Below are 16920 nucleotides of genomic sequence, written 5' to 3'. Positions count from 1 at the left end.
TTTTTTAATTATGTATTCACTTCTTTGCTAAAATTAGTGTTTTGGATTCTTGGTTTTCCTTGCAACAATTGATATATGTAAAATAGAAGTGTAACTCATAGACTCCAGGGTTGCTGGCATCTTTAACACAACGGTGCAGTTGACACCATCTGCAGGACCCAGCATGCAGTGTTTCTGTTCAATTCAAGTGGAGTGTTGCTTACTTGAACTATTATTAATGGGCCAAATTATATTAAAGATGAGGGCAGCTGCAGGCCACGTTGTAGAACCTTGCAGGCTATATTTGTCTGGTAGGTCATGCTTTGGTAATCTCTGAGTACAACCAAACCATTTTTAGTCATTAAATCAGTGTTTTTAATTAAAGTTTGAACTGGATGGATGAAAAAAATGCTTCTTTTGGCAATAATGCAGGAAATATCCACATAGAGGGTCTTTTGGTGCAAGATACTTCAGTGTTTGCTTTAACATCCTTTTTTGTTCTATGACTGTATGTAAAGATGACAGGGCACTGCGGTGTGGCATGGCTCGAATCCCCTTCTATGCGTCTGAAGTTTACCAATGCAGAAACCACCATGGGCTTTGAAAAGTAAACAGCTGGCTTGGCTTTGTGTGCTGTATTTTAGATTAGGGATGTCTGGCAGATTTGAGATGACTTTAGCCTGGACTGTTTGGAATACTACAAAATCATTTTTTAAAACGTGTTTAAAGTTTGTTCAAATGTCTTAGCTGCACTGCCGCCACCAGCAAGTCTGTTTGTATTCCAATCAGAAAACTTTATGGTAGCAACAAATATTAGAGAACCCATTGGAAGTCTCTGAAAGATCTCAGCTCGCCTTAATCCCCTTGCTGTACCTCAGATCTCAAGTAACTTTCATACTGTGGGCTCACTTTAATGGATAGAATCTATTTTTCATGAAAAAGCAGGAAGTAAACTGTCTTTCGTAAAAAGATTTACAAAATGTAATCATTGTTGAAATATTCTCTTTGAACTGCCTTGTCCGCAGGGGTGTCTGGCTCCCACTACCCCCATTTCTTTAGAACACCCTTACAAGTTCTTCTAGTAGATCAGGTACACTGGTGGTTCAATTCTTTGATGTCTTGAATGAATGAAAGAAAAGCATAATAAAAGAGAGCTGTTGATCAAGCATAAAATACTCTTTAAGCTGACAGAATGGCAGAGTTAACACATTCTAAGCTGCTTTTAGTTTTTTCCTTTTTTCCTTACATTTTCCTGTGCTTTGTGTACAGTGGGGGTTTTTATTTTTTGAAAAGCCTCTGATCTATGTAGTTAGCCGCCCGCTAACAAAAACCAAAATGGGATTGTTTCTTTCTCTCTCTCTTTCTCTCTCATTTGCTTGACTACTTTTTTCTTCTTCTCCTTCTTCTTCTTCCTTTCCCCCACATCCCCCCCTATAAACTGGTTTGCGGTTTAGCATTGCCGTGGTCAACTTTCACTGTTTGCCATGAAGTTTAGAAGACCTACTTTGCCTATTTCAAAGTCAACTTAGTAATAAATAAAAGGGCTCATTCTCTTAACTTTTTAGAAACGAGGTAAAAAAGTTAAACCTCTCTGTTTCACAAAATGTTACCAAAATAAAATAAAACAGAACCCTTGCCTTGAAAAGCAAAAATAAAACTAAAATAAAATACAAATGGATTTATTGTGCGATCACTTTCTTTTAGTTAGAGTCAAGGAATGGGGAACCTTTTCTTCTCATAGATCTAATTTAGATCTTAAGTTACCATACATAATTTATACATCATATTCAGAGTGCCTGGTCTGCTGGCTGGATTATATTTCAAACGTTTTCCATTGATAAGTCTTTACTGTATTATATTCAGACTAAATGTGAATGTCACAGTTCAGTCAACCTTTAATCCTCTGTTCTTCAGGTTCTGAAGGCAGGGGGTCTACAGCTCAGAACATTGCTTTATGCTTAAGAAACATCTGGGGCCAGCTGGGACACTAGCTGAAATGTTCAGATGTCTGGCACAACAGCAACAGTTACTGCATTAGTATGTTTGTAAAAGATTTTGGAGGGGCTAGGGTGACTTTAGGGGGTAAAAGCACTAGTTATTCCCAACCTGAGGTTTGAACCAAGCAGAACTCTTAACTGAAGTAAGTTTGTTAGTCCCAAGATAGTAGTGGTTTGGACTCCTATGCATTTTTAGTAGTCAGCCGCCAGAAGTCCATATTACAAAATTATTGCACATAATTCAATACAGTTTGCCACAGTTGGCATTCTCACAAAAGTTTTTGGATACAGAGCTACCGTACACCTCGCCTAGAGAGTTATGCCCCTCCAGGGAGGATTTTTATCTTTTTGAGTCTGTGCAAACACGATTGTGCTGGTGGGCGGCCTATACTGTACTTAGACTCTGGACAACCAGAAGATTCACTCTGTTTACTTCCCTTTGGGGATGACCAACATGCTGTTTCTGTCCCTTTTGGTATTTACTTTTGGAACATTTAATCACTGAATAATTAATCCCAGCACTAAGAAAAATAACTGCCATGGGCACAAAAATGACCTCAGAATGTCTTTACTATTCACCTGTCAGTTTAGACACAGTGGGTCTCTGCATGCCTGGTGAAACCCTGTTGAAACCAGTGGGCCAAATCCAGGCCTGGTAAAAAGCGGGTGCATCCACATTAACTTCAGTAGAGCTTCAGCTGCTTACGAGGAACGTTGTTCACCTTTGAAGTTTCATATGTAACCCTTCTGCCCGTCAGAGTTGGCAGCAACAAGGGCCGGGTTCAATATCTAGGGGATCCATTCCAATAACATAATGCAAACCGGCTCGAGCCCCCACCCAGTGACCTGGGACAAATATATACCACCCCGGCTGGGCGCCTCCCAGAGGCAATACTTCCCCTCTCGCAAGCACCTAGTCTGAGTGTAGCAAAAAGCCTTTTAATAACAGAGAGAAACAATGTGGCATTATGTTGGGGAAACACCACCAACAGGATTCATAACACAACCCATGAGCAAAAAACCCACCCCAAGCAAATTGGGGCATGCCCTTTCCCTTTGGTTCTTGAGTCCAGCAACCCCAAATCACCCAAAGTCCCAAAAGTCCAATGACCCAAAAGTCTCTGTCCCTGGTCAGGGCAGCCCCAGATTTCAAAAGTTTATCTGCAGAGCTTTACCTCCCAAACTGGGTGGGGGTAAAAGGCACCTTACATGATCTGAAGCTGACTGCCCCACAGCTCCATAGGCCTTCGCTCCGCTCCACCAGCCGCCCCATGAACTGCTTCACTCAGCTCCGCAGCCCACAAGCAGCTCCCACCGTCCCATGAACTGCTCTACCAGCCTGTCCACAAGGCACTCCAGCCGTCCCGCAAACTTCTCCACAATATATCTTCACACTCCCCCACTACTTAACAGAACGCTCAGTGATTTCAGCTCTTAGCCAGTTCAGCTCTTTGGTGAATTCAGCTTGTAGTAGAGGAGCCTCAGTGCTGGTGCACTATTAGCCCAATGTGAGCTCAGCAGCCTGTAACTAGACTCCTAATGAAATCAAAATTAGCTCTGATATCCCACAGTGAGATAGGAGAGAGCAGGAAGTACAATTAGCATGTAAGGCCCTCACCAAGGGGTCCATGCTACCAAGTATTAATACTTGTCCCCAACCTCTCTCAATTCACAGAGTTTTGGAACCCATGACCCTTGCCTAGCGAGTGCTACTTAGTTGATGGTGAGTCCCTCCATCATAACAAAAGGCCAAGTACAGTTCCAAGCACAGTTCCCATAATCAGGGTAATAACAATTTATTCTTCCTGCCCCAATAACAGAGACACTGGGGATCCCACAGCAGCCAAAGTGACCATTTGGGCAGCTATGGCCTCATTCTAGGCGGGGTGGGTGTGCCTATGCAAATGAGATTGGCCCCTGAAGTTCTTTTCCACAACTTGCCACACCTCACCACCAGATGTCAGGGTGGAGTTCACCCTGACACTGCTTACACATAGAACATCTGATTTTGGCCCTGTTCGTTTGAAATGCCCTACTGTAAATGAGGGTGTTACTGGGAGCTCTAAATCAGTGCCAGAAAATCACTAGAACTAGTGCACTGTGATGAATTTTCACAACTGTTTGACATTTGCAGCTAAGATTCAGTACTGCTACCCAAACAGCTTCCCCATTTGGGGGACAAGTTTATATGGCTATAATTTTCATTTAAGCTATATCGATGCTAGACATTTTTTCCCTCACACATTCCCACCAGCACAGCTCTTCCAGTGGTAGCAACAGGAGGAATGACATCACGTTGGTTAAAATATTGATGCTCGCTTACACCAACACTCAACTGTCCCTACCACCAGTGGAGCAGCACCAGTGGGAATTTTTAAAAATGGGTCTAGTGTGGACAAGGCCTTAGACATAAATGGATTATGCGGAGAAAAATCTCCTGTGTGTGGAGTTAGTCAGAGATTTAAATGTGTGAATGTCCTCAAATAACCTACATAGCCTAGAGAAGTAAGCCAACTGTCACACCCAGTTCTGGATTCCACATTAACCACCTCCTTCCGCAGTGTTAAACTTTGCCCTCAAGGACTTTTGTTTAACTTTTTAATTTGAAAACCAGATACTGCTGCTTTACAACCTCCACTTTTTGCTTTAAGTGAAAGGTCTCATTGTTATTTCAGGAAATGTTCAGGTAGAAGTAATCCTAACAAGTTTTTGTTTGTTTTGTTTTGTTTTAAAGCACACAGAAAACGCTTATGGTTACATTTCAATAAATCACATAGGAAGGCTGTACTGAGAAGATTTTAATAAACTTTGGGCCTGATTCTATATTTCTGACCCAGGCAAAACTGTTAGTGAAATCTGTGAAGTGCTGTCTGCTTTTCTCTTGTAAATATGGCAGTTTCCAGTGCGTTTCCTAGCTGTTCTTTCCAGTACAAAGGACACAAGTGCCAAAAGTTGCTTAAGGTTTTGTGTCTGTGGCTGTGCTATCCTCAGAATAGCATAAAAAACAAATAGACTGGCACTATCAAAGAAACGTAATTGCCATTTCAGTCTTCCTGTTTAGGATTCAGTCAAGTAGATATTGTTTATGGTTCATAAAACCCCTTACTAGTGTGAGGATTCTAAGATACTGGCAGTGTAAAGCTTCAACTTTCATGGTGCTGTAAATTAGAAAAAAAAAAGTGTGATAATACTCCTCCGAGAACAGTAAAATAGAGCTCCGCAATGGTTAAATGGAATTTTATAAGCACATTCGGTGTGGAACTGTTTTGCATTACATGAGTTGAATACCTTAGAGATGACACACATCTGCAGGCACTTTATTAAATCCTTAGTCAGCACTTTTCAACCTGATGAGATTACTTCTTCATTTGACTGGAGAAAGGAAAGCTAAGATCTTGTACTGGACTGCAGAATTCTTTTTGATGTTTCACCTTGAACACTAGAATAGGACAGTGGGATACTCTGTAGGTCAATACAGAACTGTAGTAATACTGTTGACTATAGAGCAGTAATTTTACTAAGCTAGGACCTTTTGGGCCAGTGGATTTATTTAACTCTAAACTCCCCACTGCAGTATGTTTTTTTAAAAAAGATAAATATGGGTCAAAGCTAAATGCTTTTCTGGTAAAATGCACAAAGATAACTTCATCCTGGTTGTGATATTGCATGCAATTTAAATGGAGATGTAAAATTAAGAAAAGAAATACTTTTGTTCCCAGCTGGATGCAGTAGGTTAGCTTGCAGGACATGAAAGAAGGATGAAATGTAGGCGGTAGCCAGAAAGCATAGTCAAGCTTAAATTATGTTGGGGAGCAATAGCAAAAAATTCCATACGTATAGATTTGGGTTTGCTTGTTTCACTGCGCCTTTTAATCATACAGAGAACTCTGCAAATCACAGATCTCAGAGCTGCATATTCTGTTATGTGCTTCATACGCATTTTTCATTTTATATGTTGAGGTCTGCTCCTCCTTTGCAGTGGAAGTTTCCTAGGTGAGTCAAAAGGATAACTGAACTCTTCAAACATAATCCAAGAAGATTTAAGCTCATATGTAAGGTTTGGGGGACGTGGAGTCTTAATATTAAAAAATTGTCTAGGAAAAACAGGATAATTACACATGTGTATTTCTGCTGTAAAATATAAATTAAAATGGTATCTTGAGAGCAGTGCAGGATCTGATGACAAAATGCATTGTTTCAATCTTGCTATTCTGCTGTCTCAGCATATAAAATATTTCATCAAAGAATAGTTGCAAAAATAGCCAGTGCCATGTGGATGTGTTTGTCATTTGAATTTCTTATTCTTAAAATGAGCTTTTATGTGAAGGTAATTTGGATTACAACGTCACTGGACACAAGTTTACAAAAATATGTTTCAGTTCAATACTGAAAGAGTTAATTAAGTTTTTCCTTGGTATTAAGATTGAACTGTGTCTGCAGGAGTCATATTGACACCCCAGTGCATGGTAACTCTACTCCTTTATTGACATGTTGCTAGTCAAGAGCACAATAGCACTCTGTGTCTGCAAATCATTGGTAAAATCATCTCAAGAAAAAAAAAGTTTGAAAGCCTAACGCCAGACAAAGGCACAAGAGCTGCACTGCGCAGCTAAAAACTTCAGAGTCAGCAACTTCTATTGATTAAAAACTAACCTTTAAAGTAACTCTCAGAGTGTGTGGTTAGCATTTAAATTTAAACATGTCATGAGTTGATTTGTGTTACAGAATACCAACTCAGAAGGAGTTACATTCACATCAGATTTTTTTTTCTAATTCCCTTAAGCAGCTAAAGTATTTCATGAAATGTCAATAGGGCAGCGGAGGGAAAAAAAGGGGGTTTGGGGGGGAGCGGGGGGGAAGCAGAACTGAGTCTTGTAGTTCCTTTTCCCATGCAAATATTCAGCCCCAAAAGAAAAGTGTGGGGAGTGAAACACAATAATTAGACCTTTGTCTAACTTTCCCAAGTGCCAGAGAAAGACAGATTAATTAAATATACAACAGTGTTAGTTTTTGGAGTGGGGGTCTCTCTTGCTGTGTAGGTCATAAATTAGGCAGAATAAATACTTCAATGTGTTTGCAGTGGGCCTGCTACGTCAGAGCCACTGGTAGGTTGGTGGGAGGAGAGCAGAGTGTTTCTTGCTAATGATAGTCACGTCTGGGTCTGTCTGGTTGCTAGGAGCAACCAGACATGATGTAACACCAGGATGAACTTGAACTTGGGGGACTTGAAAAGGGAACAATAGACCAGAGCAATCAATAAAGCCTATTTCAGTGAAGGATTACAGAGCTGCTCTGGGGTAACCTTGTCTGCAAGGCACACACTGAATAGTAAGATGTGTGAAGAAACTTTCTGCTTTTTAAGAGGAGTGCAGAAGCATTGCAGAATATTTTAGTAATGCAGTGAGTAGCAGGGAGAAATGTGGTATAGAAAAGTGCACCCCCTGCTGTCCAAAATGTGCACTAAGAACCATTATAAGAAATACTGCATTTAACTGCACTGAAGGAAGATTAGGAGTTTCAAACTGGTTTCCTTACACTTCAGTAATTAAAACTCCAGACCACTTTAGCACCCCAATAATCAAAATCCGATCTATTAAAAATGAGATGTCCAAAGACGAGAGAGGCCTAATCATGATGCCAGTTTAGCAGCGGTCTGGACATATTGCACAATTACTGCTTTTTTGAATGAGTGGAAGGTGTTGATGTGTATTTGCCAGAGCAGTTTGCCTTCCTGAGTTCTTTAAAGCAAGTGGTTAACAATAACGCACGTCTGAAAACACAGGCCATGTATTTTTTAAAAATCTGCTTTTGAAATAAAAGTCTACTTGCGAGGCCAGTAAATCTTACCCCAATGTATATAACTATCATTTTGCTGTTTATCCGTGTAATCAGGCAAATCTTGATGGTAGCCAACTGGACCTCTGCAATAAAAGGATTTTTATCTATTTGAATGATCAAGTCTGAATTTTAACCCTTTTGCTCCCTGCTATGCACTTTCACAAAGCTCATCCTTGTCCATTCAAACCATTCTGAAAGCTATAACATTTGTATTATGATTGTAAAACAGACACGTAAAGTTCAGAACAACTTGAAAATTGTGATCGTTATGATACCATCTGGGGGCCAATTCCTGCTTGCCTTATCTGTGCGCGTAACCCTATCAAAATCAATGGGACTGTTTAATCAATAAGGAGAGCAGGATTCGGCACTGCTGTTAAAATAAAATAATAAGCAGTGGCTACATGAACCCTGGAAGACTTTTTTTCTGTTTATAAACTGTGTGTATGAAAACTGTTTCATTTAATTACCCAGCCTGTCTGAGTACGAATACAAAATTCGTATGCAATAGTTGAAACAGATATGGGGATGGTATGTCTGTGCTCAGAAAGGGGAATGAAGGAAGAGCTAGCTAATGAAGTGATTACTGACAACATTTCTCATACCATATTATTTAGTTTATCAGTTTCTATAGAGCCTACCACCATGGCAAGAACATATAATCTTGAAGTCCAGCCTGGTCCTTGCCTTAGGGGCCTCTATAAATATTAATACATAATATTGTGGCTGATGTACTATAAATCACATGAAATGCTGGAGGAAGAAGGTGGTAAAATTTGTCATCAGTATGAATGTGTTCAACTATGCATCTCATATGATATGACAGGAGCTTATATAAAATGTAGATTATCAGCAACAAGTCTCTCATACCTGAGCCTTTCTCATTATGCTCTTTTACCTTAAACTATAGTTACTGCTTGTTATTTTAATACCCAAGAGAGCAGTACACATGCAAATCCACATTCAGTTTACAATCCCAGGATCTGATACTGATCTTCCTCATATCTGTTTTACACTGGTGTGAATCCACCAGGCCTGTTCTGATCTCACTTATACCCATTTTACCCCAGTGAAAATAAAGCTAAATTGATTTTAGTATAGCTACTCTTGACTTACACTAGTGTAAATGAGATGCCCATGCAGGCCCTAATGGGCTTATTCTGATCCTGTGGAAAAAGTTGCTTTCTCTGCCTGGGGCACTTCGGTTTTCCTGGGGTCAGGACCATATCATCTTCGGAGTGCTAAAATCAGCCACACTGAAGTTCATAGGAAAGGGTGAGTGGTAACAAATCTGTGCAATTAGCTCAGTTTGTCAAGTCCTCAAACTCTGTCCCCCTCTTTCGAATATGAGGATCGCATTGCTATTTGCAGCTCCTTCCAAAACATCTGGAATTGCAATCCACTGAAAGGTTTTCTCTCTGTTTTGCAGTCCTGGTACCTGGGATAAAAGTCACAGCTTCCCATCACCCACCGGACAGACCACCTGACTCCTTCCCAACTCCGTAACATGGAAGCAGCAGCAACACCGTGCAGTTACTTCACGTCAGTGGAAGGAGAGATGAACAGCTACCGACAGCAAACAAGTAGTACATGGAAATGGCAAATGTTATGGTCAATGGCAAAGGCCATAACTTCTCTGAGATTTTTTTAGACGCCTTCGGGACTGTTGTGATTTCTCATATGGTGCTGGAAATGGTTGGGCTTTGTAATTTTTGAAGTGTTTCATTGGTAGTGTAAGTATTAGGTGACACTGGGTAGAACTAGCCTCTGCTGCTGCTTACTGACTCGCTGTTGTAACACACTTTCCATATGGAGCCTAACTGTTTTACAGCATTTTCATTGATTTTTTTTTTCCCATGCAGGTGTGAGACTTCTTGAGAAATCATGAAACACACTTAAACTGTAACTTTTGTAGTAGGTGAATTCTGCAATATATAAACGTACAGGACAGACATGGGGCATGTTTTTCTGTAACAGATCGGGGGGGAAATGCAGTTTTTTTGTTTTGTTGTTGGTCTTTTTTTTTTTTTTTTTACAGTTAGATACATAACATGAACAATATGAGCATTGTCAACAGGTTTTTTTCCACTCAAGTTGCAGAGTGATTTAAAACATCAAACTACTACTATTCACTAAAAAAAGAAAAAAAGGAAAAAAAAGAAAAAAGTTTGAAATGCTGCACTTACATAACATTTTTTCAACAATTTTCAACAATTACACAAAAATTCATGCAGAAATGGGGAAGTTGGTCTGTTTTGACAGAAACTGACAGGAATCAAAACAATCGAATTTTGAATTGAGTAAAGTGCAATTTCATTGGATAGCTAAATATCTTTGTAAGATAGAGATTGTTGAAAATTCTATTTTTGTTTTCCAAGTCCTTCCACCCCAGGACTCTAAAGTATTGGGGTAAAAAACAGCCTTGCAAGAAAAAGGGGAGCTATTTTTGCTTTTTATGTTTTTTATTGTTAAACTTGTATCCCTTTAAAACTGAAGGAAAATTAAAAAAAAAAAACTAATGGTGCTTTTACCACAATATGTTAACTACATTAAATGCTAATTAATCATTTTCTGTTATCAAAGCACATAACTAAAATGAAATCATAATATCTGTTAATTTTATAAGCTAAAAGTCACTATAATGGATTATGCCAATTCTGACAAATTTTACGTCTTTCCGGCAATATAGGGTTTATCAGTTCTCAAACACCTTGGGAATCACATAGAACTGTCCAGAAATTAAAACACCTTTGTGTCCCTGAACTGGTACTTTTTCTGGACTACAAAGAAAACAATACAGAAACGAATGCTGATGTGACAACTTAACGCCAGTTCAAAGCAAGGGCACTTGCTGAAAAAGAAAAAAAGTTTGGACCCCAAACGTCCTGTATCTTATGTACAAAAAAAAAAAGAAAAAAAAGGAAAAAAAGGAAGAAATAAAAAAAAAAAGAGTGCAAGTGATTTTTCCTATCAGACAGCGGAGCATCCCTTTGCTTCACATGTGACTTTAAGAAGGTTTCCTATACTATACATATATATACGTTCTGGTTGGCAAGTCCAGCTAATCAGAGAAAGTCTCTGCATGTTCTAGTGTTAGTAACTAATTTTTATATAGTTAATGTAGGGTAAAGTAGAGTGCATTAAGACACAATATTGTAATCCCTATTCCAGGCACTTGCCTTTAAACTATGTTTGTATGGCCCTTCAGAAGGGTTTCTACTACTGTCCTATACAATCAAGTAACTGAAATTCTTGGGAAGACACTTTGCTCCTCATCTTTTCCCTGAAACAATGTTTTTTTTTTTTCTTAATTTGCACGAAACAAAAAAAAAAACAAAAACAAAAAATTCCATATCAATGTGCCTTGCCCTGGATAGCGATTATTTGTGGAATTGTTGCACATGTTCCTATATTGAAAGGGGTTTTTCCCTAGTCAAGCATTTGGAGACACTTTTTGTAAATGTGACTTTTATGTCAGCCATTGTCAGTTTCAACATCTAGAATTAAATAGAATGTTAGTTGTTCCGCAGATAGGAGTAGTGTTTATTGTCCTGTATGGTCAGTGGCAGTGCTATTCTGAGATCTGTAGATGCTAGATTATCAGTATTTTTGGATGTTGCTGCATTTTACAATTTATTTGGAGTCTTCCTTTTGTTTTGTTTTTCCCAGATATATGAAAATATGCAATACCTGCTTATATCATGTAGAAAAGCTTAGCAATTATTAATTTTTCTTTTATTTTTTTTTATTTGACCAAAGTTGGTGCTGCACTTGACGCAGTGTGTTTTAGGTGTTTGTCTTTGTACTTATGTGATTTTGAATGCACATGCAGGAAGGGCTCTTCTTAGAGAAGCAGTCAAACTGTGAAGCACTAAGCTGAACCCTGCTTCAAGCAATTTTTGTTTTACAATTGTTCCTTTCACAAGCAAGCCTTAAAAAAAAAACAAAAAAAAACTTCCTTTTTCTTCAGATCCCACACCCATTTTTATTAGCAGACTGCAATCAAGCCACATTCAACAAAAGTATATAATGCCCATTTTTATATGCACGTTTTTAAACTTCCAAGTTCTGAAAATTGTTTACTGGTTATTCTCTATTTAAGGAAAAAAATAAAATGTTTTGGATTTTCATATGTGTCTGATAAGTGGTTGAGTAGTCATTTTGCTCTGTTGTATTGTGTGATTGTTAGTATATGGTATCACATCCTCTAGCCAGCATCCTTTGCCTTCCCTATAGCACTTAGCTGGGCATTACTTTATTAAGACATATGTGCACTAAAAAAAATAATAATAAAATTAAAAAATAGCAGCTTTCAGTGCTTCACAGTGAAGGGAAAAAAGCCTAGACAAACATTTTGTCAGAACCTTGCTATAAGCCAAGGTATTACCAGTAAATTGGTTGTATATACAATAAAATTGCACCCTTTTTTAAACAAAACAAACTTAAGCAATAGTTTGGGCAGTTAGTTGTTTTTAGTGAGCATGTTGTAGTCATGGCTGCAAAGAGAGAGAATTAAACTGCCCACTCAGAAGATATGTAATTTGTATGTTGTATAGTTTTATTGAGTACACTGATTTATTCTACCCTATTTTATAATGCAGGACTTTTGTAATGTTGTTTAAATGAGGACAAATTTCTGTCAAATTAGCTTAGTGGAATTTCTGATTGTTCGTTATAAAGGCAGCGTTCATAGAATTGCTTTTTTTTCCCTTTGGGAACTGGATTTAAGTTAAAAACTTTCCTGTTTCCGTTTTGTATGTATTTAAATACAGTTATTTTTCTTCTCTCAATGGTATAGCATATTCCTATGCTTGAGAAGTATAGGCTACTGAAGAACCATTGTAAATGGACAGTACAGGTATGCTGTATTTTTGAAGGTATTTTGTCGCATTAAGTTTGATGACGCTAAAGTTAGGGAATTCTGATCAGAGTTGCAGAAAAAAATGTTTTAAAGGCTTTAAAACATTAGGTAGGCGGTCAAGGGTGTTAATCAACAGTGGTTGTAAAGTATTAAACACACTAAATTAAATTTTTGTTCGCCTTATTACCATGCAGAAAACACAGCAGTTCAGTTCTGTTCAGGTATGGAGAACAAACAGTTTTTTATTCCTCAAAGTAAAGCAAAGACTGGAGTTCTGAGCAAGTCAGCTGCTTGGGGTGTGCAGCCTACAATAAAGAAAACATGCAAGAGCCAGGCGGACAGTGTTGGTCCCTAATTCAGAATCCGATTACATTTCCTTCCCCTTTTAAATTGTTTTATTAGTTTGCTAAAAAATAATGCAAACAACTTCTATTCCCTCTCCACCCACTCTCTGGAAATTTTGTCAGACATAAATACTGACTCATACTCAACTCCCTCCTCCCCCCACCCCACAAATTTAAAGATTTAAAAATTGCTTGTCACAAATTCCTTTCACTAGTTCATTCCTCGCTTTTCCTTTTTTTGAACTAGGCCACTTGCTTTTGTTGTGCTGCGCACCCCGGCAATGCCGTTCTTTATTCCTTGTCCTTTATCATAAAACTTACGGGCTAAAGTTAGGCAGCCATGGCATACTTTGTCTCCGCTCTTTATTCCCGCTCATCCCTCCTCTCTTGAGGTTGAAGGGTAAAGGAAACACAAACTTTCCTCAACTCCACAGTATTCAGTCAGCCCACAGGAATATGCAAAATCCCTCTAACTTTGTTTTTCTTTCACTATTTCTTTTTGTTCCATATATTTTGCAGCTTTGTAGTAACAGTGTTATAAAATATTTACTGTACAAAAAAATACAAAAAAACCCAGATACATAGCCTAAAACAGTTTTTTTTTTCCTTGTGGTGATTTTTTTTTTTTTAAAGAATGTCAGTTAATATTGTACTTTGCATTTGTCTCTGGAAATATCTTCTTCTTCTTTTCTTTTTTTTTAGAAGGCCTCCATCGAACAAAATTAAAAACACAACCGGCATGATAATGTAAGGAGAGCTTCAATGGCACCTAAAAACTAAACAAACAAATCTCATGAGATCTGTTGAAGGAAGGTCTCATGAAGTGAACGCTGCCTGCTAGGCAGGATTTTCATCAAATCAGTCTTGCAATGCCAATTTTGTCTTGAAGTCAATGCATGTATTACTGTTTGACAGTAAACCCGGCTATGCCATCATCAAGTCCAAGGCTGTGCAATAGTCTAATTAGTATCGAGGACATTTTCCTTTTATTTTTTCCAATAAAAAAGCAGTGGGATGAAAATTGCTTTGATATATAGCAGGTAACATTGAAGCTATTCCATAGCACTTAACTGTAGTGAATACTGTGTCACCAATTCTGAAATCAATTTAATGTTTAATGCAAATCCATTACATGGTGCTATTACAGGCTGGCAAAATGATTTACAAAAATGTGACAACTTGGGCTCAATTCACTCTGCTTTCCAACAATGTAAATGCATAGCAGTGTTTATCTGCATGAGAACTATGCACTAATCTGTCTGAAAAAAAAAGAATATATCAACTTTGGTATCTACTTTCCGTTTACTTAAATCCTTGCCTTTTTGGTCATTGTTATAATGCCAGCTTTAGGACAGAGAGAATTATAAGAAAACCAGCATAATACCTGATATATTAAAATGTAGTGCCTGTGAAATCTGTATTATATTGCTCTTCTGAAGTAAGATTTTTCTACACCGGTAGCCTTCGCTGTCTGTCAGAACCTTCTGATATAGGTGATGTAAAATAACCGTACAATATTAATGCATGCTATTCCATAATGCTTAGTGAGCTGTATGAATATTACTCAAAGTTATGTTAGTCTTTTTTTCTGACTTGGTTCTTGTCAGATAGGTTTAAAATATTTCACTGAGAACGCAAATTCTGTCTTTTCTTGATTTGGGGTGTTTTCAGTATTTTGGAGGTATACATTTACTTAAATTCAGTATTACTTGTGTTGGTTTTTTTTTTCTTTTTCCTAGAGGGCAGGCATGGGTATTGAGACCAGAAATCCGTGCCTGGTAAGATTTTTGTCTCAAAAGCTACCATAAGAATTCCAAGAGAACATATGTATAAAGTTTAAATTTAAGGGATAGTTCTCAAACCCATTACTGAGACTTAGCTGATGTCGAAAGCGCTTTCTTAATGAGCAGCGTTTAACCAGGTACCCATGCTTGACCCTTTTTCACATCAGACCTCCTCATATAAAAGAAAAAATCCTTAAAAAAAAGAGAGAGAGAGAGAGAAAGAAAAGAAAAAAAAAGAAAAATCTCATGTGGCTGTTTAGTTTCAATATTTTTCCTTCAAACAAAACTCTGTACAAACTTTGGGCCTGATTCATAAAAGACCATTTGCTATTAACACGGGATTTTGGTGTACTTTTCTCATCCAAATCTGAGAACACTTTCTTTCTAAGTATATGCTTCAGCAAGACCCTCTTCCCTGTGCACAAGCACCCGCCTGCCTTTTATGTCCCCTGAGGGCTACACACCCCATAACAGGAGCAGAATCAATCAGAAAAGATGGCCATGGCAGGGGACAGAATGTCATGTCCAATACCTGAAATACACAAGAATTTTAAAAGGAAAGGGGAATGTAGAGGAGAGGACAGCCCTATACTGCACTCTGGCCATTACATGGGTTTTATGCATTTATGTGTGATGTTCCTCGATTACAAAAGGAATTAGTCTGTTCCATAGCAAAATATGCTAGGTGTGCTACCTCTGATTTCTACAGAGACCATTCATAAAGGAAAACACTCACAATGTAAACTTTGGTACTTTTTACAGTGGATTTTAAGGAAGACTGTTTTCCACTTAGTCTATACCTTTGCCAATGAGTGAATAAAACAATATTCTTTACCCAAATCTCCCCTCTCCTCCTCCTTTCTACAAATTCGTAATTTTTTTAGAAAGAAGAAAGGCAAATAAGGTGAATGATTCGCTTTAGAGTTGAGTATGGTAGCTGTAAACTCTCATCCTTTACCACTGGTTTTGTTACTTCTGTAGAAATGCAGGGTAAATAATGGTTACCGATACCATACAATGGAGGTTTACAAAATTGTTTGCCGTGGACATACAATCAGTGGGAAATCCCCATTCTGCACCTGTATTGGGTTTCTTCCCACAGTTCAGCATTCGCCCAGCTCCTCTTACCCTTGTCCACTCAAGTTCCTCATTTTAATTTTCAGTTTGCAGGACAAAACACTTCTAATGGATGTGTGAAAGATCTGCTGGAAAATCACTTAGTACCCGTGTTAATACCATGTTGTCTTCATGGTTTTGAGTCGAGCCCCTTGTACCTCTCGTATACTTGTATTGACTCTCATAGTTACCATTTTAGTTTTACTGTGTTCTGTGAAAAAGAATTGAAATTGGTTGAGAATCACTGTGGGCATCCATTCTTATTCAACTAAATCTCTGCAGGTTTTTTGAGCTGGTGTGGATTAGTTTAACTCTTGTATTCAACCATTAGTGCTACCACCTTCTCACATTACAATACAATTACTGGAAGCAAGTACTGCATTTCCTATGCAACAAAAAAAGGAAAATAAAAAATTGCTAATGCTAACAAACGGTGTTGTTCTTTACTTTGTGCTGTGCCCTTGTGTGCTTCTGGGGCCACCATAATTATTGCCTGTTGAAACACGACTTTAATATCGAGGTATGTAACGGAGCTCTTCGGGCCAGCTTCATGCCTTTTATCTGGTTCCACTTCATTAGCTAGTCCCCAGACATGTGGACTTTCAGTTGCATTGACTCGTAAATAAATATGTAACAAACTATACTTTTCAGTTCTGTGGGTGTCCTGTTTACAAACATTATGGATTCAAAATAACTATATAGTCAGTCTAAAAAAGAGGGGATACTTCTTGCTGAAATGAACAGAGAACATGCATTAATTCTGAAAACAGTAGGGCATGTCTTAAGGTCACCCTTAAGTACACTGATATGCGACATAAGGTCACTAAGTATCAACTTGCACTCTGGTCCTTAGCATTTGAATTCCATTTTTAGTTCTTTGTAAATACAGATATTTTATGCAGGTATCTGGAGTTATACTATAAATGAGATACCCATGAATGTAAAGCTTATGTGGAGATAGAACAGAGAGACTGTTTTTCACAATTTGTAAGTGTTCTACC

At 38.1% G+C, this 16920-nt stretch overlaps 1 protein-coding gene across 6 annotated transcripts in view; it reads left to right on the top strand.

Moving 5' to 3' along the window:
- Window positions 1–16350, top strand: part of NFIA (nuclear factor I A) — a 329888-nt gene extending 313538 nt beyond the window's left edge. For all 6 annotated transcript variants that reach the window (XM_077825158.1, XM_077825162.1, XM_077825161.1 and 3 more), the window contains one exon: window positions 9244–16350. Coding sequence is in view for 1 of the 6 variants with exons in the window: in XM_077825159.1 (XP_077681285.1) it covers window positions 9244–9261 (18 nt within the window). In the remaining 5 variants the exon portion in view is untranslated. The remainder of the gene's footprint in view (window positions 1–9243) is intronic.
- Window positions 16351–16920: the final 570 nt, after the last annotated feature.

The sequence above is a fragment of the Eretmochelys imbricata genome, chromosome 8, assembly GCF_965152235.1.
Source record: "Eretmochelys imbricata isolate rEreImb1 chromosome 8, rEreImb1.hap1, whole genome shotgun sequence".
Lineage (NCBI taxonomy): Eukaryota > Metazoa > Chordata > Testudines > Cheloniidae > Eretmochelys > Eretmochelys imbricata.
Note: the sequence above shows the minus strand (reverse complement) of the source record. Positions and strands in the feature narration are given on the sequence as shown.